This window comes from Chanodichthys erythropterus, chromosome 18 (assembly GCF_024489055.1).
Source record: "Chanodichthys erythropterus isolate Z2021 chromosome 18, ASM2448905v1, whole genome shotgun sequence".
Taxonomy (NCBI): Eukaryota; Metazoa; Chordata; class Actinopteri; order Cypriniformes; family Xenocyprididae; genus Chanodichthys; species Chanodichthys erythropterus.
Genome location: NC_090238.1, coordinates 5,073,558 through 5,096,631, shown reverse-complemented (window position 1 = coordinate 5,096,631; position 23,074 = coordinate 5,073,558). Strand labels below are relative to the sequence as shown.

The 23,074-nt window shown below is 36.2% G+C and overlaps 1 protein-coding gene across 1 annotated transcript; it reads right to left on the bottom strand.

Moving 5' to 3' along the window:
• Positions 1–13,246: 13,246 nt before the first annotated feature.
• nkx2.2a (NK2 homeobox 2a) lies at positions 13,247–15,455 on the bottom strand. The gene is made up of 2 exons (XM_067368111.1): positions 14,962–15,455; positions 13,247–14,274 (listed from the first exon to the last, which is right to left on the bottom strand). Exons 1-2 carry the CDS (start codon positions 15,227–15,229, stop codon positions 13,721–13,723), a joined length of 822 nt encoding a protein of 273 aa, XP_067224212.1. The 5' UTR covers positions 15,230–15,455; the 3' UTR covers positions 13,247–13,720.
• Positions 15,456–23,074: the final 7,619 nt, after the last annotated feature.

Below are 23,074 nucleotides of genomic sequence, written 5' to 3'. Positions count from 1 at the left end.
ATGCGGCGTTCTGATTTGTTAGATCGCTTGTCAATCAAACTCCCGGCGAAAGGTCAATTACACTGTAATTGTCCTTAAAGGTCAGATATCCGCAAGTAAAAACCGTAATCAAATCCTTTGTGCATTAAGCTGTATTAGAGTTGAACAAGTTAAATAAAAATTCAATCTTTACTGGGGTTGTTGGATTTGTGTGTATGTGTGTGTGTGTGTAAATGTAATTTTTTATCTGTGTTGCATGGTTTTGTATTTGTGAACGAATACTTACTGTAATGCAAGACATTATGTGTGAGGCCGCGAAGCTGCGCGTTGCACCGGTCTCGAATCTCTCACGGGGGAGCTCCAGGAGTATAAAAGGGGAGCGATGACAGGAAAGGACGAGAGAGGACCAGGCCTGGATTTTATTTTATGTTTTATTATGCTTTTTTGGTCGGCAGTTGTCTGTGAGGAACTGCCGGCATTTTACTTTCATTTTGTATTTGTTTACTTTACATATTAAAGTTATGTTTGTTCCCACCTCCTTCTTCCCTTATCTACGAACTGTGTTACAATTATCATCATCACTGTTCAATGTGGGGGGAACTTGCATTTATGGCAACCAGTTGGTAAAGAAGATTCACTGTTCTCACAAACTGAAATACATTTGCTAAAACACTCCCAATGAAACGTAATCACACATGTGTACATGGGTTTGACTTTTTTTTTCATTTGTCTTAACACTATTTAAATGGGTCATGAGGGGTTTTAAAGGTTGAACTTCTTTTAACTTGACACACCATTTAAACACTTAAAAAGAAAAAAACAGTGAGACTTGGCTGATTCTAAGTTTGGGAGTTGACCCCGGCCAAAATAAGAAACAAAACATTCTAAGCTTTAAGCCTGTTTCCTAAACTTAACCAAAAAGAAAAGAAAAGATAGTACAATACACTAACCTAATTGCCAAACCAAAAAACAGAGATCAAAAAATATACAACATTTTATCTTACCACTAAGAGTTCTCCTAAATAGCAGTAAAATTTCTTAGGTAAGAGTTTCCTCTTAAAACCTATTCACAAAACTGATGAGACAAACTTTTATTAAGGAATAGAGAGAAGTCTTAAGCTAGAGAAAGGGTGGGGTTGACCTCGTTGCTATGGATGATGTCAACACGCTATGAACTATGAACACAGTGATTGGCTGTATTCAAATAAGGATTTTAAAATGTAGGCTAAGTGTCACAAATTTTTATATATAGTTTTATTTATTTATTTTTACAAAAACGTAACTATTCCATTTGGATAATGTAGAGCATCTCGTTCAACCATCTCTGAAAACAAGGGACTTGTGGAGATTTCCAGTTGAGTAGTATCACTTTTTTGGCTGCAATCATGCCTACCATTAGAGCCTATTGATGAGTATGAGGAAGAGCGTCCAATACATCAGCATAGCCAAAAATAGCCAGACTGTGGTCAGTTTGAATATTAATTTTGTAAGCACTAAAAAAATTGTTAGAAATGAAAATGTTAGACCAGAAAACATACAGTAGGTATGGAAAGTATTCAGACCCCGTTACATTTTTCACTCTTTGTTATATTGCAGCCATTTGCTAAAATCGTTTAAGTTCATTTTTTTTCCTCAATGTACACACAGCACCCCATATTGACAGAAAAACACAGAATTGTTGACATTTTTGCAGATTTATTAAAAAAGAAAAACTGAAATATCACATGGTCCTAAGTATTCAGACCCTTTGCTCAGTATTTAGTAGAAGCACCCTTTTGATCTAATACAGCCATGAGTCTTTTATGGAAAGATGCAACAAGTTTTTCACACCTGGATTTGGGGATCCTCTGCCATTCTTCCTTGCAGATCCTCTCCATTTCTGTCAGGTTGGATGGTAAAAATTGGTGGACAGCCATTTTTAGGTCTCTCCAGAGATGCTCAATTGGGTTTAAGTCAGGGCTCTGGCTGGGCCATTCAAGAACAGTCACAGAGTTGTTGTGAAGCCACTCCTTCATTATTTCAGCTGTGTGCTTAGGGTCATTGTCTTGTTGGAAGGAAGGTTGTTTGGCCCAGTCTGAGGTTCTGAGCACTCTGGAGAAGGTTTTCGGCCAGGATATCCCTGTACTTGGCCGCATTCATCTTTCCCTCGATTGCAACCAGTCATCCTGTCCCTGCAGCTGAAAAACACCCCCACAGCATGATGCTGCCACCACCATGCTTCACTGTTGGGACTGTATTGGACAGGTGATGAGCAGTGCCTGGTTTTCTCCACACATACCACTTAGAATTAAGGCCAAAAAGTTCTATCTTGGTCTCATCAGACCAGAGAATCTTATTTCTCACCATCTTGGCAAACTCCATGCGGGCTTTCATGTGTCTTGCACTGAGGAGAGGCTTCCATCGGGCCACTCTGCCATAGAGCCCCGACTGGTGGAGGGCTGCAGTGATGGTTGACTTTCTACAACTTTCTCCCATCTCCCGACTGCATCTCTGGAGATCAGCCACAGTGATCTTTGGGTTCTTCTTTACCTCTCTCACCAAGGCTCTTCTCCCCTGATAGCTCAGTTTGGCCGGACGGCCAGCTCTAGGAAGGGTTCTGGTCGTCCCAAACGTCTTCCATTTAAGGATTATGGAGGCCACTGTGCTCTTAGGAACCTTAAGTGCAGCAGAATTTTTTTGTAACCTTGGCCAGATCTGTGCCTTGCCACAATTCTGTCTCTGAGCTCTTCAGGCAATTCCTTTGACCTCATGATTCTCATTTGCTCTGACATGCACTGTGAGCTGTAAGGTCTTATATAGACAGGTGTGTGGCTTTCCTAATCAAGTCCAATCAGTATAATCAAACACAGCTGGACTCAAATGAAGGTGTAGAACCATCTCAAGGATGATCAGTATTATTTATATATAATTAAATATAAATAAAGATTAAATTATAGATTAAATATATGAGTGTCACAGCAAAGGGTCTGAATACTTAGGACCATGTGATATTTCAGTTTTTCTTTTTTAATAAATCTGCAAAAATGTCAACAATTCTGTGTTTTTCTGTCAAAGTGTGTTAAGGAAAAAAAAAAAGAACTTAAATGATTTTAGCAAATGGCTGCAATATAACAAAGAGTGAAAAATTTAAGGGGGTCTGAATACTTTCTGTAATAGGACAAAACCAAAATAAATGTGCCAGTGTCCCCTCAGCCCTATTGCATCATCACACTGAGAAGATATAGAGGGAAATATTTTATTTAATCTGGTTTTGGAATAATGAAGGTGATGTATAACTTTGAACTGGATTCATTTATATCTCAAATTTACTGAACTCTTTATTTTCAACAAGGCTTCTTCCCAGATCTCATCAGCCACTTCATCATTCAGTTCAGCAGACCAGACTGCTTTAAGGTGCTTAGTGCATACAGATGTTGCAAAAGCACAAATAAAGCAAGATACCAAAAGTCTGGTTTAAGGATTAGAAGATAAGAGATCATGAATAATATGATTTTCAGGTTTATTTATAAACTGTGGAATATTTTTCTTTACATAATTTCTAATTTGCAAATAACAGAAAAAGTGAGACTGTAGCAGAGTAAGCTTACTTTTAAGTTGTGAAAAAGATGCAGATTGATCCTCTATATAAAGATATATAAAGATATGCTCCTATACAGCATTAACCTTTTCTCCTCCATCCTGAAAAGGTACCATCAATCTGAGAAGTCTCAAATGAAGGATTATATTGACTGAGACTTTTGGTAATTTATAACATTTATTTATCTGATTGAAAATCTTCAAAGAATTTCTCAACACAAAATTACTGCTACTGATAGATTTACACTCTTTAAAAAGCAAAGCTGGTAGAGAGGACTCTGGCGCTGACATAGCCTCTGCACAAACCCATAATGCAGAGGTCTCAGATGTCACTACATCCAGGGTGACCCTTTGCCAGAAACTGAGAGCCCTGGCATTTGCTGCCCAATAATAATGCTTAAAAATGGGAAGGCCAAGACCTCCACAATCAGTAGGTTTTTGTATGTGGGCTTTTGCTATGTGAGGTGTTTTATAGTTCCATACAAATAAAAGAATAACTGCATCAAGTTGTTAAAAAAAAATAAAAAATGTTGGCAAGTAAATTGGAAGATTTTAGAAGAGATATAAAAACTTAGGGAGAACAACTATCTTTATCACACTCACATGGCCAATTAATGATAAAGGGAGCAGTTTCCAGCTTCCAGTGTTTAATTTGACTCTGTTAATCATGTCTAAAAAAATAATTTAAACAAATATTTAGGGTTCTTTGGAATTGCAGGCCAAGATATGAAAAGTGATCCTTCACTATTTTAAATGGTATATTATTCAGAAAGGTATCACTTAAGTTATTTGTTAGGGGCATAAATTCATTTTTATTCCAATTTATTGAGTATCCTGACAGTTTACTAAAAGTGTCAATGTAGTCTAAAATTTTAGGGATGGAAACAACAGGATCCATAACACATAGTAAAAGATCATCAGCATATAAACTGATCAGACTTTCAGCATTGCCCAGACAGATTCCATGAATATGTGGATGGGTTCTGATTCCTGCAGCTAATGGCTCGAGTGCAATGTTAAAAAGAAGAGGTTATAAGGGATCACCCTGACGTACACCCCGTTGCAGTTCAAAAGAGCTGGATCTAATACCATTGGTCAGAACAGATGAAGATAGATGGAAATAAACAATTTTGACCCAGTTGATATGTCTATTCCCAAATCCAGAATGTTTTAGTTCTTCAAAAATATATGTCCATTCAATCTGATCGAAGGCTTTTGGGGCATCTAGTGAAATACTAAGTGTCACTAATTAAACAAGTAGCTAATTGTGAGCCTCTTAAATGTCTGCATCTCGAGAGATTGAACAATTCAAGTGACAAATGATGTTTTATAAACAAAGTTCAGGAGGATCTAATCAACTCGAGAGGAAGCACATACACAGCCAACTAACCTTGACAGATTTCTGCATCCCTCCTCCACCCTGACTCCTCACTCTTGGCTGGTTCCTATTCCCAGCTAAATTGCTTGCTTAGTAGGGGACATTTGACTTGACATTTGATATTCAACAGTGCTTTGATCTGCCTGCATTGACACCATTGTTTAAGAGCTGCTGTGCAGCCACAATTATATACCAGTTATCACTGTAAAGCTGCTTTGACACAATCTGCATTGTAAAAAGCTCTATATAAATAAAGGTGACTTGACTTTACTCAATCCCCTCGGACGGCATGCCAAATACGCTTATTTTACTCTTACTCTATTCAATCATTTGTAAGTGTGAACTCATGAAAACTGTCACAGGTGATCAGACATTATTTTCTAATTTATTTATTTATTTTCAAAGATTTTTCGGTTTTGGGGGTTTGGCCTTTTGGCCTCAGTGGTGTACAGTGTCTTTGGGCGGGTTGCTGAGGCGGATTGCCGGCAACAACTGTTTTAGGATTGTTTGTGACTTAGTGAATTAAGAGTCCTCTTGACTACTCCTAATGTTTCACAGATTTAGGAGCTAGTTTTAGTGCTAAAATGCTTTGTGAAATAATAAGCAAACAATTTAGGAGTCCTAAAAATTAGGACTGATAATGCCCATTAAGAGTTTCTCCTAAATCAGCATGTTAAGAGACTTTTAGTTTTGTGAATATGACACCTGTCTCCTTTCCCAATCCTCAATATTTACAATATATATATATATATATATATATATATATATATATATATATATATATATATATATATATATATATATATATATATATATATATATATATATACAGTAAACTATAAACTATTTACAAAGCCAAACAATCAGTACTTACAGACACAGTCTCTACTCTTGATTAGGGCTGGAGCTGAACTCTGCAGGACAGTGGCTCTCCAGGATCAGGGTTGGCTAAACCACCGTTTCTGACATTACATTCCTACTCTTTTATTTTATAAGTTATTTAATTTTAGATGAACTACAGAAAAATGCAGTTAATATACATATATATATATTAATAATATGCAGTTAATATAACATACATAACAGCCTTACACAACCAACTTTAACATATTGAGACACCATCAATAACCACACCCTTGTTTATACTACTTTGTGGGGTCCAAATGACCCTCTAAGATAGTAAGATGAAGAATTTATGACATTGTGGGGTCCGACCAAAGGAGACAACATAGAAAAAGTCATATATAAGAATGTTTGACAAAATCTTAAAAGTGACTATAGTATGGCCCTTCCCTACACTATACTTAAACCTACCCATCACAGGAACCTAATGTAATTTTAACATTATATGTTAAAACATTTTTATATATTATATATATATATATATATATATATATATATATATATATATATATATATATATATATATATATATATATATAAAGTCAAACATTCTGTATCTTTCGTACTTTGTGGGGTCTTCTGGACACACACACACACACACAGGTCTGTTTTGTTTAGTATGTTTTTAAAGCTATTTTAAACATGAGGATTCATGAAATGTCCTGATATTTCATGTTTACGTCGTAATACCAGTGTAATACCCATGCCATTATACAAATTTGTGTCTTCATAAATCACAAAATGCAAGCACACACACAAATATACAGAGAAAATACCAGAAAACAGTGTTGTTCCTTAAAAGTTAAGAATGTCTGCATACTTACCTTCAATCCACTTGCATAAGCTAACTCATTTTCATGAAAGTTTGCAATATATTTTAAAACTTTGCATCAAGGACATTTCATACAATGATTTTGAACAATTCTATTTTTTTCTTTTTGTGTAAATGTGGTAGGCGTGACTGAATGTATTAGAAGAGATATAGCAAAAGAGTGATTTTTCTAGATGCAATAAATGTGAACAGGCAATAACCTGTAGAGGAAGTTGTATGATTATCATGAACAAACATTTACTGCAGCATGGCATCAACCTGAGAACATGCACTGTATATGAATGTCTATAAGAATAGCCTACAAAACATCCTTTCCAAGTAGGAAATTCATCCAACACTGTTTCATGATAATTTGTAAGTATTTCACGATTTAGTGAATTTCTTGCAAATTCATACAGTCTCATTCAGACATTGTTGTATGATCTGCTCAACATCTCACATTTTCGCCCAAGTCAGATCCTATAAAATCATAATAATTCACACACTCATATTATTCTCAAAACTTATAATGAATGCAAATTACATACACAGACAATTCAGTTAAACTTTTGATGTAAAAGTTTTTTTTCTGAATACAAATATTGCATAATATAATTTATTGATATGTTACTGTTGTTTAATTGCAATTCAGATAATCTGAAATTATCTTCCAATTTGGCAGGCTGCTAAAAAAGCAATACAAACAACAAGACTTGTTTTACAAAAAACTGTCCATTTATTTGTTTTATTATTATTATTATTATTATTATTTATTTATTTATTTATTTTATTTTTTTACAAAGAAGTTCTTGTTGATTAAAGAACCAGAGTTGTCATGGTCAGAACAAGAATGGGTAATTTACCCAACCCTAATTATCATAAATAGTGTAATTACAAATGCTTTCAGCATTTCGGGTCTCTTCCAGTCCATATGTTGTTAACCAATTTTATTTTATTTTTTCTTCAGATACTTAGTAAAAGTACTACACTATTCACACTTTTAAAAGTCTAGAGTATGCTCTATTAAGTATTATTATTATTATTCATTTTCTATGGCTTATTCATCTTTGGTTTGTTATCCACGGAGGATGGACTACCCCTGGTGTTTCTATTCCTCCCAAGGGTTCTTCTTAGAGTTGTTCTTTGCCACTGTTGCTGTATTCAGCCACATTTCTCTTTGGAACAATGTGTATTATTAAACAAATGATGTACAAATAAACTGAATGTATTTGATGGAGGTTTGCATACTTCTCAGTATATCCAAGCTATTGTAAACAAGCTAGAAAGGTTATAAGCCAATAGGCTTATATCGTCACACATCTTAAACAACATTTCAGGAAAGCATTGATAATAAACGTAGAGGATCAAATGGGGAAGGGGTATTTTCATCCTAGAGTGGCAGCTACTAGAAGAACTAGTGCACTAGTTTAAAAAATATAGATGTTTTCTAAACAAACATGCAGATGTTCTCTCCTAAACTAGATAACAGGTCAATTACTTGATACAATTGATTATCTGTTGTACCTTTTTAAGTCGCGTTTAAATGCACGGTTGTCATGTTATCTGTACATCACATGAAAAAATTGTATATGCATTTTTGACTTAAATCTTACCTTGCTATGCATCTTTGTGTGGGTTCCTGAAGAGAGATTGGTTGAGAAGGCTCTTCAAAACTTGAAAGTCATGGTTTGTCATCAACACTCTGGATTCCTAAAACACTGCAGTTATAGTGTCACATTATCTGTGAGCTCACTTATGTCCTGTTGTCTTCCACATGATCGCAGGATGCAGGCCTGAGACAGTTCCAAGTGCTGTAAGAGACTTATTTAACAAGCTATATAAACTCATGCACACACGGCATAACCACAACAACACAAAGGTGCTGTTGACCCATCACCCAGATTGACAGTTTGGTGGCAGATAGCATTGTGTCAAGGAACATTCATGTCTAGATTGTCTTTTGGAAGAAATGCTGTACTATACAGATCAAATACTAAGATGAGTCAAGTCAACTAGTCAATAATGACATTGTTTGATTTAAATAAGCCTTTTTATATTTCATTCATGGTGCAGTGACTTTACCAGAGGAAGGTCAAGCCCTGCGTCTCTGTTAACTTCTATTACATTCAAGAATGAGGGTTTTGTGTATTTGTTGTTAAAGTTGCTCATTCAATGTCATAACGTACTCAGGGTAAAAACGCATCATTTCAATTTATATGTGATAACATCTTTAAAAAGAACATTGCTTATGTATCGCATTCAATTTGACCTTTATATTTTCCATCACCCTGAGCAGAACTGCAGAGTAGCATTTGAGGATTCATAAGAGTATAAATGAAGTTTCAGAACTACTTCTCTGTGGGATGCATTGGCTTTGCAATACTTTGTTTTAGCTATTAAGCAATAATGCAAAAAAGTATGAGAATTATGCATTTATTGTTTAGTTCATTTTCCTATAGTCTGATCATATGACACTAGAGAAACAAACAATCTACTGTGATATAAATTTATTTTCAGCCAGTCAGCCTTTTTCAGACTCAGTCAAGTCTTTTTTAAGTTATTTTCAAGTTATTTTGTTTACATATAAATACAAATGATTGACTACATTTTTAGATTTTTTTAATTTATTCTGTCTGAAAATGGTTAGGCTTGCAAAAACAAAAATGTCCAAACATGCTATTAGTTTTCTAAAGTATTAAGTTTTAAATAAAGTACCTTTTTATAATAATGACAATGAAATAGCTCAACTTAATTTTCATTACTATTTCTTTCTGGATTATTTATAAACTTCCCATAAATGCTTTGGGCAACATGTATGTAGAAATTATTTAGTTAGAAAAATCAAATACTGGGTTGACTGCACATATACCTAAAAAACCCAAGAAAGCAACTGTTATAATGACAGACAGAGATCTCCAAACACCTGATCTGGAGCAACACTTTTTTTTATACCTGACTGGCTGTCAGCATAATTAATTAAGTAAATTTAAAGAGAGAAAAATATCTATGATATCAAGTATACTGTAAAATTGCAATAAACAAAAACATTAAAGAATAAAGAATACGTTTTTACTAGCCTATATTTTTGTCAACATTAGTGTTTGCCATTACTGATAAAATGTTTTTATATATCCAGATTTGTCTTATTATTATTACTATTATTATTAGGCCTATTATTATGTATGTATATAGTATGGAAACTCGGAAGTGGGAGTGAAAGTAATAATTTAGTGATCATGCATAATAAGCAAATTGTATGTTCAAATGGACTTTAATTTATTGGTTGAAATGTCCAACATTTGATGACAAAATAACATCAAGGACGCTAATAACACTTATCCACTTTATCCATCCTTACAGTGATGCTAAAGATTATTTGTGGAGCAATTGCGCCTCTCTGCGGATCATCATGAACCCGCAAGATTTATCATAGCATCCAAACATCTCGCTTAAAAACAGGATTCATTTTTAACTGTATTAGTAAACTTAAATTATAGGCCGAATACCTACAATTTAAGGTGTGATTTTTATGTTACTGTATCGAATTATAACTGCCATTGATATGTGCAAAATGAAATTATCCAACGGAGATTACTGGTCCAACGGAGTGAGCGGTGTTAATGTTCATTTCAACGGGCTCTGTCGCCATCTTGTGGTACATTTAATGGAGTTATGTGATTTGGTCCATATCACACTGAAAATGCACTCTTTTTGTAACACGTTCGAGATGGTGGCGAAATCTAATCTGTATCTTCTATTGGCAATAAAATACAAATCACTTCCTTCAAATGTTAGTCCTGCTTATTAAGGCGTTGCGAACCCTCATTTGGAGATATGGATGATAAGAAATGATTCATGTTTAAGTTCAAAAAATGGTAACAGTTATCTGGATCCATGGACATCCAAGTGCACACTTCCTGAAATATCCCATTTGGAGGCGTGAAAGGGTTATTATCCACGCGTTAACTTCAGCATACATCCAGAATCGTTTTATGAGCGTTTGTGACTCCCTTACTTTTTATATCTTCGCTGAAATGCTCCGTAACCGAGACTAATTCCAGATAATATCCTACAACACTTCAATATTTTTTACACAGAAGAGCTTTTTTTTTTCAGCTAAGGCAGATGTCGTGTCCTCAGGAAATTTCATGAAATCCGCCTTTGATTGCTTGGATTTTTGTCATAGCCTACGCGAAATATTAGGTGTTATATATTTTTCATTGACACTCCTTTTAGTTAAAAAAGTGACCCAATTTCAAAATATAGGGTTATTATACATTATATTGTACGTTTTGCAGTTGCCGCATTTTGCCTATTTTGCGATAGATAGATAGATAGATAGATAGATAGATAGATAGATAGATAGATAGATAGATAGATAGATAGATAGATAGATAGATAGATAGATAGATAGATAGATAGATTGATTGATTGATTGATTGATTGATTGATTAAATAAAAGTTCGCATTCTTAAATGCATGTTTTGCTCAGCATTTCTTGAATAATTGGACATTTCTCTATTCGCATTAAAAAAAAATAAGATCAACACGTAGGGTCTGGCTTTCACTATGCCGGACAGGAAATAAGAAAGTATCCATTAAATTTAAGTTCTAACGCTACAGACTTTGCAGAACAGACAATAATCATTCCCTTTCAACGCCAAGAAAAGGGGGAGTGTATGAGAGGGTTAAAGGAATGAGAGAACTGTTGTTAGCACTGCTATATCAAGGAAGAAGGACTCCCTGTTATCTGTGAATGGGTTTGCCTTCTTTTCCAGAATAGATATAGCACGAATTTTTAATTCGTTTTTCTTTGAGAGACAACAATGCTGCGTTTGAAAGCGGGACACAATTTGGGTTTTGTGAGGGATTCTTTTCTCCTCTTGCGGGCCCAGCTGTCCATATGGAATAGAACGTGTACAACAAGCACCACAATGGCACCAACTGACAAGCGCCACAAAAAAACAAGGATATATCTCCCTGACTCAGGGATGCACTGGTCCAGATAAAGGACCTGAATAGCACCAAGAAACCCGGACTGTCTTTCTCCCTTTCTCCACCCGGAGATACACTCCCCCTGTTAATATGCACGCCTCTAACATTCACAACAACCGACCCTAAGCTTTGTTAGTTTTTGTGCCATGTACTGTATATTGTGCAACTATAGACTGCTCAAAAGTGCTTCGCCACATTGTTGACCATCAGTCCAACGCCAGAGTGACTACGGGTTTTTTTTTTTTTTGTTTTTTGTTTTTTTCTCTGAGCGCAGTTTAGCAACACAATCTCAGACTGAAAGTTATTTAAAAATATTGGTAAATAGCTTTGGAAACGTTTTCTGACAGACATTTTATGTGTTCATTTGAAATAGCATAGTGAAGAAACGTTTGGTGTAACACCACAAATGAGTTATTATAGTCGACAACAGGTGCAAGTACAATTCTGCCATTTCCACACCGCCTTCTCCTTACTGAACAATAGCGGTAATGCAATAACTGTCAAAATATTAGACAAGTAATTATATCGAAATAACAAATTAAACCAATAAAAATATCCAGAAGTTCTAAACCTGCTGTGGAATATTAGAACACGGGGAAAAGATCGAGTCGCTTAAGACTAATTCTGTAAATAATTAGAACAGCTTGTCCATTCAGCTGTTAGTTTAATGAAAGTAAATGTAAATGTAGGCTATTTGAAAAACAAACCATTTCGGATTTTGCACTGAACCATGGTATTTACCCAAGACAATGATATATAAGATAATCCTTATTGGGAAAGGAACCAAAAATAGAGACTTTGTCGACTTGCCTATTTGAAAACATACACAAAATCCCAAGACTTATTTTGACAATTTTCTTAGCGGACAAAATAAATAAATAAATAAATAAATGTTCTGACCTGCGCGGCCGCGGTGTTTATCAATTCAAGCAAATAACTTTTTTTTCACCAGCCCTGATTTATTGACACCAAATATTATAGGCTAGATTTTAATTGTAAATATTAAAATCACATAATATTACCGTAACAAAACTTTGTCACGTGTGTTTTCTCTCTTAAATGTGCCGCTTTAACACCCGAAATGTCAGCCGCGGAGCCTGAAAAGGAAGAGAGCGTTTGAATGAAAAGCTGCTTAGCTGAAGAAGCCCTCTTATATTAAGTGAGTGGATTTTTACCCCTATTTCACAAGTGACTTTAGCCTTCTTATTGCTGAAGTGTTCGTACAGATAAATTCGGAAAACTGAAGCCAATTGTGTTGCTGATGAAGTGACAAGGAGAGCGACAAGCTGTCCAAAGCAACATTTGTGCAAATATAAAAGGCTTTACAAATTAGCATAATTATATTATTTGTATTTCTATTAAATATTCTATTAGCGTGTAATAAAGTATTTATGTTAATGGAACATAGCGAAGAAACGATTCATATTTTGCAAATGAGTCCGAAATCATTGAGACCAAACGCAAAGCAAAACGGAATTTCTGAAACACATCATTTTATTAAAAGTCTTAATAAAAAGAATTGTAGACCTCCCTCGCCAGCGCGCGGTGTTTCTGAGATGAACATGAGGGATATTTATCGACAACTGATGTTCCATTTCCCCTAAATATCGGATATATTTAGGCTATAGGCTTACTGAACGGTCAAACATAATATTGCAAACAATTATCACAAAATATTTACATAGAAAACAAACCAATGAAATAAGCTAAAGATTGCCAATGTTTATTCATGGCCATAAATATATTCGGTCCATTGTAAAAGAAAGAAATAAAATTTTCTATAATCATAAAGTGGTTTTGCACGTGCTTATAACACGAAGGACAAAAGGAAAACATTTCTACAACACACAAACATACTTTACAAAATTTCACAAGAGCTTTAACATTCTTAAATTTGGGGAGAGGCTTGACCCGGTTTTCTTAACGAAAACATGTAAACATGGCGCACACGTCAATCCCCAAAATAAATTGGTGAGAAAGGGTCAAGCTGCAAAAATAAAAAGTCTTGTATTTTTGTTTGGAAAGCTCCTTACCACGGTCTTTAAAATGCAGCCCTGCATTTGCAAGTCAGTATTTGTTCACCAAGTCCACTGTTGCGTTTGCACCAAGTGATGTGCTGTTGGGAACTGTGGTGTGGTGGCGGCGCTGTAATGCGCGTTATATTGCATGTGCTGGAGAGACTGGGCGCTATACGCAGAGAACGGAATTCCAGCCTGAAAAGTAGCTGCCAAGTCCTGAGCTTTTAGCGTATGGCAGGGTTTGCCATCTCTGACTAACACAGGCACGGCCACCCGCCTAGGAGAAGGGAGATGGGTCACTTCCATACCTTTCTCCGCCCGGGCTCTCTTCATTTTGTACCGATGGTTCTGGAACCAGATTTTCACTTGGGTTGGAGTCAGGCGGATCAAACTGGCGAGATGCTCCCTCTCCGGGGCCGACAGATATCTCTGTTGCCTAAACCGGCGCTCGAGTTCGTAAGTTTGTGCCTTGGAAAAGAGCACCCTCCTTTTGCGCTTCTTACCAGAGTCGCTGCCGTTGCTCGAAGTTTCCTTGTCGTTGTCCGGCGATTCGTCGGCTGAAGGTTCCGGAGATTTTGCAGACGAGTCTTGAGAGTTTGCGGATAGGCCGTGTACTGGTCAAGAAAAGAGAGAGAGAGAGAAAGAAAGAGAAAGAGAAAGAAAAAATGAATAAAAAGAAATAAAAATAAGATTTAATACCACATCAAATAAAAATACATTGCATTGTGAATTGCGTTTGTTGATGACATTTCTTATATTCAAATTAACAACTAACACATTTATCGAAAAACATGAAGTTACTAATAAATACAGCCAGTTCAACTATCTTTTATTAGAGATTTATTTTTGTTATTACAATATGATACTATAGAATTAACATCCATATTATCATGGGGTGTGTGACCCAAACGAACCGATGGTTTTGCCGTTTAGCCCATTCAACAGTTTACAAAGAGGAAAATGTAGGCGAAAACTAAGAGGCAATAAAGAGACTATTCCAGAAACTATCTAGACAATTCTAACTGCATTTATGAAACAGCTAATTTAGCTTATTTCACCGCAGTCATGACCACAATCCAGAAGCACATAATAGTTACGCCTTTAGACAAGCGCAACAGTGGGCTGTTGTCTACTGCAATATCAAAGACCATGATTTTGTAGATTGATTGCAGCCGTGCAAAATCAAATATTTGTAACAGACGTTCAGTAGCTATGTAGAAAAGAAAAAAAAAAAAATAGCGCTGCTTTAGAATCGAAGAGAGTTTCGACTTGTGTGAATTCTTGTGGGGTGGCTTACTTACATGAGTATTGGATGCTGTCCGTAGTTGCGAGCCATCTGGTATATGGATTGTCGCTATTATCATAAAATGGATTCTTTAAAGGCAGGTTTTGAACATTCTCTAAAGGACTTTGCACTAGCACTCCAGGCGTTTTAGTCGCCTCAGAACCCTCCGTATCTTCCTCAGTCCCGGTGATAGATCCTTCTTCATCGTTAGTATCAGGGAGGTCCAAAATGTCCTTTACTGAAAAGCCCGTCTTTGTGTTGGTCAACGACATGTTCTGGGGCATTTGATGCAGTAAAGTTGCTGCACCAGTTTGGCAATCCTCTGTTTAAAAACACAAAAACACAAGACGATTTATTGAATGTAGGATCAGTGCCGTTTCAGCGCGAAGTAAACTGAAGTCGACGCATGAGGCTCGGTCGTTAACCGTTGCTTGGAAAAAAAAGTAGCGGAGAAATCAGTTCTGTAAGTCCAGGAAGAATGCCAAAGTGACTGAAGTGGTATATCTAGCTCATGGATATTGCGCTACTGCTGGGTGTTAGGGGGAAATAAGCCATTACCAGACTGATCAGTCCATATAAGGTTGGTCTCAACACATGAACCTGCAGTGAAAAAGCATTAAAAACGAAAAAGGTTGGCCACGTGTGGGCGGGTCTTGGGAGTCAAGTGGATGAAGACAGTGTTTGCCGATGTGAAATTGTGGGTTTTGGGGAGATCCTAGCCTATACCATTGGTGCTTCAGAACATGATGAGTGGTATAACGTGTCAATTAATTACAAAGATGGGGAGGGCCTTTTTACACCCTATTTACATACAAAGAACCTCCGAGTAGCTTTATACACATCATAGGCCTTCTTGAACTGGAAATGGACAAAACCTGTGCATAAAACTAATAACTTATAACACAGACATAAATAGATTTCCTACTGAAAGTGATGCTTGGACCCTATATAGAACGATGATACCTGTTGTTGTAAACAAATGTTTATTTAAAAAAAAGGCAGCGAAATCGCCTCTAGTGGTAATTTATGTAGGTCAATATTTTGGTTCGGGATTAAGGAGAAGGGTCGTTCACTGGACACGATTAAGCCATCAAAAAAGGGAAACGGAAAAAAGACCATTTAATGATCTTGTTTTTTTTTTTTTTGATTTTTTTTATTATGGATGATCATTATTAGCTTCTTATTAACATTCCAGTATAGCGTTACTATTTTTCATAATTTGTATAATTTGTTAAATTATTTTAAAAAAGCGACACATTTCTAGTACCATTTTTTTTAACGTTTTCCAAAGACAATCGAAAGGATTATGTGGATAAACAGTACAACTGTTCAAATCACATAAACGACAATTTACAGCCTACTCTTTTAAACAAATTTCTGATTTGTTTTCTAATTATATTTGCATTGCTTCTTTCGGTTGTCCGCAGATATGCAAAAAGTGAAGCATTGTTGTTGTGTATTTTGCCTCTCCTTTTCAACCCTCTGTCCTATCTTTTCTTTTTGCCTCTTTGCCTCCTATCTAGTATGTGATGTGGGTGACAATGTTGCACGTTTCTAGCCAGTCCTCTGCTCATCCTGGGTGGTCGAACCCGGGCAAACACAAATACAAACCGATTGCTAAGCTGCAGACAATAGGGGAAATGTAGACAAATGTCCGGCTCCTGTTGGAAGCCTTTGTCCGGCCGTAGTTTTTGCATTTATTTAAGGGCCAAAATAATAGATGATTGACGCCCCTGTACAATACGTTCTAACTGTTTGGAATAAATCTGAGGTTGTTCCTAGTTGTCATGGCATTCACTGCTTTCAATGGACTATCTCTTCATTCATTTCTGTACCCCTTCACAATATCAAGGAAAGTCCTTCATCTCTCTCTCTCTCTCTCTCTCTCTCTCTCTCTCTCTCTCTCTCTCTCTCTCACACACACACACACACACACACACACACACACACACACACACACACACACACACACACACACAAGCAAGCAAATGCACGCACATTCTACGCGCAGTTTCTATTTCGCAGGCGCGCGTGCAAGCACACACACTGACTGGAATATTGGTGATAAGTAGGGTACAAATTAGACAAAATTATTTCTTTATTTGATCTATTTAATTATTTATTATGTATTGAAATGATAAATTATTGCTGTTTGTGTTACTAAAAACTGCTGTTAGAAGAAACCATGTTTTACCATTTCTGCTAGTAAAATGTTAGAATATCAGATAATGAAATGAGAAATATCCAGATTAGGGTAGCAAGATTAATTTACAATATCAGCAATTACATTGTTCATGAAATGGCAAACACGAATAAACAAGCATATTTTTCATTCTATGATCTTTTCTATAATCAGTTACCTGATAGGTAAATACTTAACCAGAGTTTTACGTAGAATTAATCACGCAGAGACAGAAAAATCGGACAATGGAAGCATTGAACTGGACGGGCCAGGAGCAAAGTCGAACAGTGAACGCTTTTCGCAAGGTCATTCTCCCAGCCTTCCCATGCCGCAGAGACAGGTTACTGAACACATCACTGTAACCATGAAATGATAAATGACTAGAGCCTTGCAAATACGCCGATTTACTCTAAACACAATATAAAACCGTTACTGTTGCTCTCTTTTAGACTATCGGCATTGATGCAATTAAGAATTTTATTTCTAGCATATCATAGACTGGTGACAGAATTGGTAAACAAGGTATTAATTAATGAGCCAGTCTACTCTGTTCCCATGTTACCAGCACAACACACTCCGCAATCGATGGCAGGGCTCGTGGTTAGTCTGTAGCCAGTGATTTGGGAATGTGTTTGAACAATTGAACCGAGGAGTTCGGTGAGGAGAAGTAAATGTGCACAAGCTGAGTGGCTATACTTCACTTCAAGAGCCATTTCCTTCTGTTTACCTGTTTACTTTTGCAGGTAGCTCAAATAGACCGTTCGTCTTTACGCTTAGACTGAAAAAGGGGAGCGACACTATATGTTAGCGCACTGATTTTAGTTAAACTAGTGTAATTCCCGATGAGCATTTTCAACGGTGTTGACATCGCCTTTGCTATCCAAACATTTCAGTACTTGATGTTCCTTTATGAGTTGTGAACATTAGTGCCAGATTGGTTATAGATATAATAAAACGCTCAAATAAATTTCAGGTAAAAAAAGATAGACAAAAACAACAATAATAATAATTTTTCATATTTTAATAATTTTTATTTTATTTATTTATTTATTTTTGCAGAGGAAGCAGAGCACTATTTACAGTGGCATCTCGGTCTATTATCTATTCTGTTTACAGAACAAATGATAAAAAAGGAGAAAATAAAATCTGCACAAAGCATCACATTAATATTTAAATTATATATTAATTCTGAAATTAAATATATATAAATTTGAAACTTATTTTTAGGAGTAGTAGCCTACCAAAGCATGTTTTAATACTTACAGACTATATGCGGTTAAAATAAAAATATTCGGTTTGTTGAATTTTCGAGGAAACAATTGACGTTCACTTCAATCTGGGATTGTATGTACCATACTTCAGATTTATATAGAAATACAATGTTTCATAATACGACAATACAACAGCACAATCCATTAATTAATTCCCCTTAACAAAAATGTCTGAATCTGTCAGTTTATGGAAGCTATTGTTAATAACTGGAAAAAAAAGAAAAGAAAAAAAGACCTTTATACGCTTGATTAAAAAGAAAATCCTAATGCTGCCAGAAGGCCAGAGGAGTATAATAACGTTGATCATTTCTTGCTTTAATCGACGAATTTCAGCGTATTCCGATGCCTTGGGCGAGCAGTTAAGCTTTGATAAATGTAACCCTGTTTCCCTCTAGGTGCTCATGATAAATGTATAAACTGACAAGAGCGATTTTCTGCTTTTCCCCTGCGATTAAAAGGCCATAAAAGGGAAATGTTGGTGTTAAAATAAGTCTGGTGGTTTGTGCGACTTAGCTGCTGCCCCAAGAAAATGCCCTGCAGCACAGATCGTTTGGAGCTGGTCTGATTCTCCTCACTGCAGGGCAAACGCTGCGCCTTTATTCGTTTCAGAGCCTCTAATGATTAAACATGTCACAAGGAGATTAACACGGTGCCCATGGCCCAGGGATATGCCTTCATTTGTTTAACTACCAGTTTATTTGTTACGGCGAATTTCATGGCGCATAGTGTTAAATTCTCCATCCTGGCACCTTTATCAGCGTACCCAAAACAAATTGGTTTAAGGATTATCATTTTAATCACGTCTTTTCTCGAGTCCACTGGGACTATTTCTTCTATTTTTGCAATCCGTTTGAAATTAATTATAGATTAATTGAAATAAACTGTCCCTGCTTTACGCACACGTGAAGTTAGAAATAGTGCATGTTTCAGAGCGAGGTTTCCTTCGTTCACACCAATAAATTATAGTTGCATCCAGTCATATGATTTCCACAGAGGGTGATGGTGGAGATGGGCACCGAAGAGACATTTTTGATACTCGGGCGAACTCTGCCGGTACAAATGCGTATAGCTTGAAGAGAAAAAAGGGATAATAAACTAAGAGGAATAGATCTAATAGTGTTTTCTGCTACACAAACTTTCTCGAATAAATAACAGGAATAAACTCAAACGTAGCTATATTTATGTAATACGTTTAATACGTAATACGCGAAATATCCAGATTCATCGTTCACCCTAACTTATCAAAAATAAATTGATAGGCTACAAAAACAAATCAACAACAACAACAACAAAATATAAAAACAACAACAACAACAGGGAATAAGGCTATTACTAGGTTGTCCCTTACGAAAATTAACCATGGTTTTAATACGAATACAAAAAAAAAAAAAAAAAAAAAAAAAAAAATAACGATGGTTTTTGTAGTTATTCAATAGTAACCACAAATTAACTACGATTTTACTATGATAAAACCATGGTTCATTTTCGTAAGGGACAACCTAGTAATAGCCTTATAATCTTTCCTATGAATAGTTTCTTTTATTTATTATGCTAAGACTGCGTCTGTCACATGGGTTTAGCCTATGCAATATGTTATGCAAATTTCCATATCCAAAGATCGCTTTTTCATATAAAAAGGTAGGCCTGCACCGCACAAAACATTACAAACAAGTTACTTGCTTTTAATAGAACTAGCATAAGTGCGAGCGCGTGCGCATGCACGAGCTCATCACACACACACACACACACACACACACACACACACACACACACACACAGAGAGAGAGGCATTTAATCTTTGCACAACCTACCTAACGCACTGTACGTGGAGAGGTCGAGTGATAGTAATAAATGCTCACCTGGCGGCTGACGGAAGAGGGTAAGTGGTGCAGCTTGCGTTAAGACACCGCACAGTTAATGAAATATCTCCAAATGAAAGTAAGGAGTGCACGCACCGATAAGCCTGATGTGCTTTATATACCCGGGGAGCAAGCACTCCTCTTCTGATATTGTCCAAGTACGTTTGCATAGCTGGCGAAGTGGCTCTGCCTTAGATTTGCTACTAACATTGCATGATGTTTGTTTTCCCCCTGCAATGACGTGAGACAAAATATTGGCCATATGTTCGTCGGCAATAAATTGGTCATGAGAGCAAACATGGTTGCCTCATAAGAGCGCTTTTAGCAGATCCGTATTCACCGATTCATGCTACACTATTGACCAAAGTGCTATTACTGCCTTCTGTGTCGTTTTGATACACTTAGGCTGTGAATTGTTCTAAGCTGTTTATTATATCAAATAGCCAACAAAAAAGTTGATTCACATGGCTTTTGTAAACCTGCGGCTAAGAATGTCTCTGCCAGAAATCTCTATAATAAATCGCTTGGTTGCCATGCTGTTACATGGCTAAAAGAGCAGATGTGGCATGCTCTGTTGGTGAAAACCCCGTTTACTTAAGATACCCTTATGCAATTGTTGATATCCGAGGTCAGAGGACTCATTGGTGGTCTACTCTAAGGTGTGAACCCATGGCTTACATTTTGGATCAGTGCGAATGGCTTAAAGCTTCTCGTCGAGTCTCATTTAGTCAGACAAAACGATGCAGTGTGCGTTTAATAAAGTCATTCCGAATATGGGTAATTAATAATCAATTGGTAGACTTACTAAATAAGTTAAGCCTCAGTAGTAATTAAAGTAGGCCTATTACAGATTCCACAGATGGTTAATGCTAAGAGTAATACTTTATCTGGCGCTTAAATAGAAAATGCCCATTTAAATTACATGCCTCAATATTTGTGATGATTTACTAAATAAAACAGCAATACAATTCAAGAACTGTAGCCTATATCGTAGTTGCTTGCAATGAAGAAATAGCTTTATATACGTTACAGTAGTAATTATAATAATTAATAATAATTAATAATAATTTTTAATTGATAACACGCATATCCTTGGAAAAAGGAAGTTTAAAGGGTTGGCTCACCCAAAAATGTAAATTCTGTCACCATTTTCTCATGTTGTTCTAAACCTGTAAGACTTTCGTTCATCTTCGGAACTCAGATGAAGATCTTTTTAAGACACAATCACTTTATATGATGAACAGATTGAATCAAGACTTTTATTCACATATAAACATTGATCAGCGAACATAAACAAAAGCTCAGCCGAACCTGAATGACAAGTGAGAACAAACTTCTTGCAGATCCTCACACTTGTTGCACGGCATTTCGTACGTATTTTACGAGGTGGCTAATTCCTACGAATTCATACGACTTCACTCTTACGAATTCGTACGTTTTTTACTAAATCGTACATATTTTACGAGTTGCCAAATTCTTATGAATTTCTACGAATGACCTACCCCTAACCCCGCCCCTAAACCTACCCCTTACTGGGGTTTAGACAAATCGTATGAATTTGTACGAATGAGGTCGTACAAATTCGTATGAATTAGCCACCTCCTAAAATACACACGAGAAAACACAAGAAAGAACCTCATTGGTTCTTGCACGTCAAGCAAACATGCTTGAGCTTCCAATGTCCACAACTGATGTGTGAGTTGATGTTTATAGGCTATGTGAATAAAATCCTAAATTCAATCTGTTCATCATACAAAGCGATTGAGTCTCTTTAGAAAATTTGGACTAAACCACTCAATTTATGGTCTATTCTTACGATCTTTTTATGAACTTTTTGAAGTGTCAAAATGTCGGTTGCATAGCTGTCAATGGAGGGACAGAAATCGCTCACATTTCATCAAAAATATCTTAATTTGTGTTCCGAAGATGAATTAAAGTCTTACAGGTTTGGAACAACATGAGGGTGAGTAATTAATGACATAATTTTATTTTTTGGGTGAACTATCCGTTCAAAATGGCATCTACAGTAACGGATAATATGTTGGAAGGAAAGGCACATTTCGCCAATTAACTTTTTCTAATGTTGTTGTTGCCTTAATTAAATAGAGGTATTGTTATGAAGACATTTTATAGCAGGATCTAATTTGCATTTAAAAGACAAATGTATAGCGTAATTATTGTTATTTATCTCTTATAATATGTAGGCCTGCACAAGTATTATTTTCTGTAATGTATAATACAGGGATGATTGTGAAGCGTCTTCCAAAACTAACCTTCTTACAGACAACTGAAAAGAGTCTTAAAGATTTTATTGTGGGCAGCTTGGAATGCTTCCATCACAATGATGGTTTTGTTAAATACGGAGGGAGCAACCATCAATCAGTGGAGGAATACATTACCACAGGTTTTTGTTGGCCACCACTTTACGGGTAAAAGACTGAGATTAGCCTGATGTTATCCTTGCTCTTGAGGGCAATGCCACGGTGTGACGAATACACATAAATAAATAGGACTCATCACTGCTTTCAGGTTCCATATTAATCTAAAGTAGCTGGTTTGACTAGCAATGTATTCATGAAGCTCCTTGCTGGTACAAAAATCCTTTCCACTCATCCTGTTGTGGATCTTTGTGCGATGGGAGCTCTATTATGACCACTCAGAGGGCTCCCTCAAAGACCTTCAGAGCAAGAATGGAGATGATAGACCCTTGTGGTCAAGCTATTAAGATATATCCCTTGCCAAAGCCTGATGACTCAAACACTTCAAATGAGCTGGACGGGCACATAAAGACACCAATGGCATGCTATTCTTGTATCT

Coding starts and splice junctions, on each gene's coding strand:
- nkx2.2a (XM_067368111.1), bottom strand. CDS start 15,229: ATGCCCCAGAACATGTCGTTGACCAACACAAAGACGGGCTTTTCAGTA. Junction 14,275..14,961: donor GGACAGCATCCAATACTCAT/GTAAGTAAGCCA, acceptor TTTCTTGACCAG/TACACGGCCTATCCGCAAAC.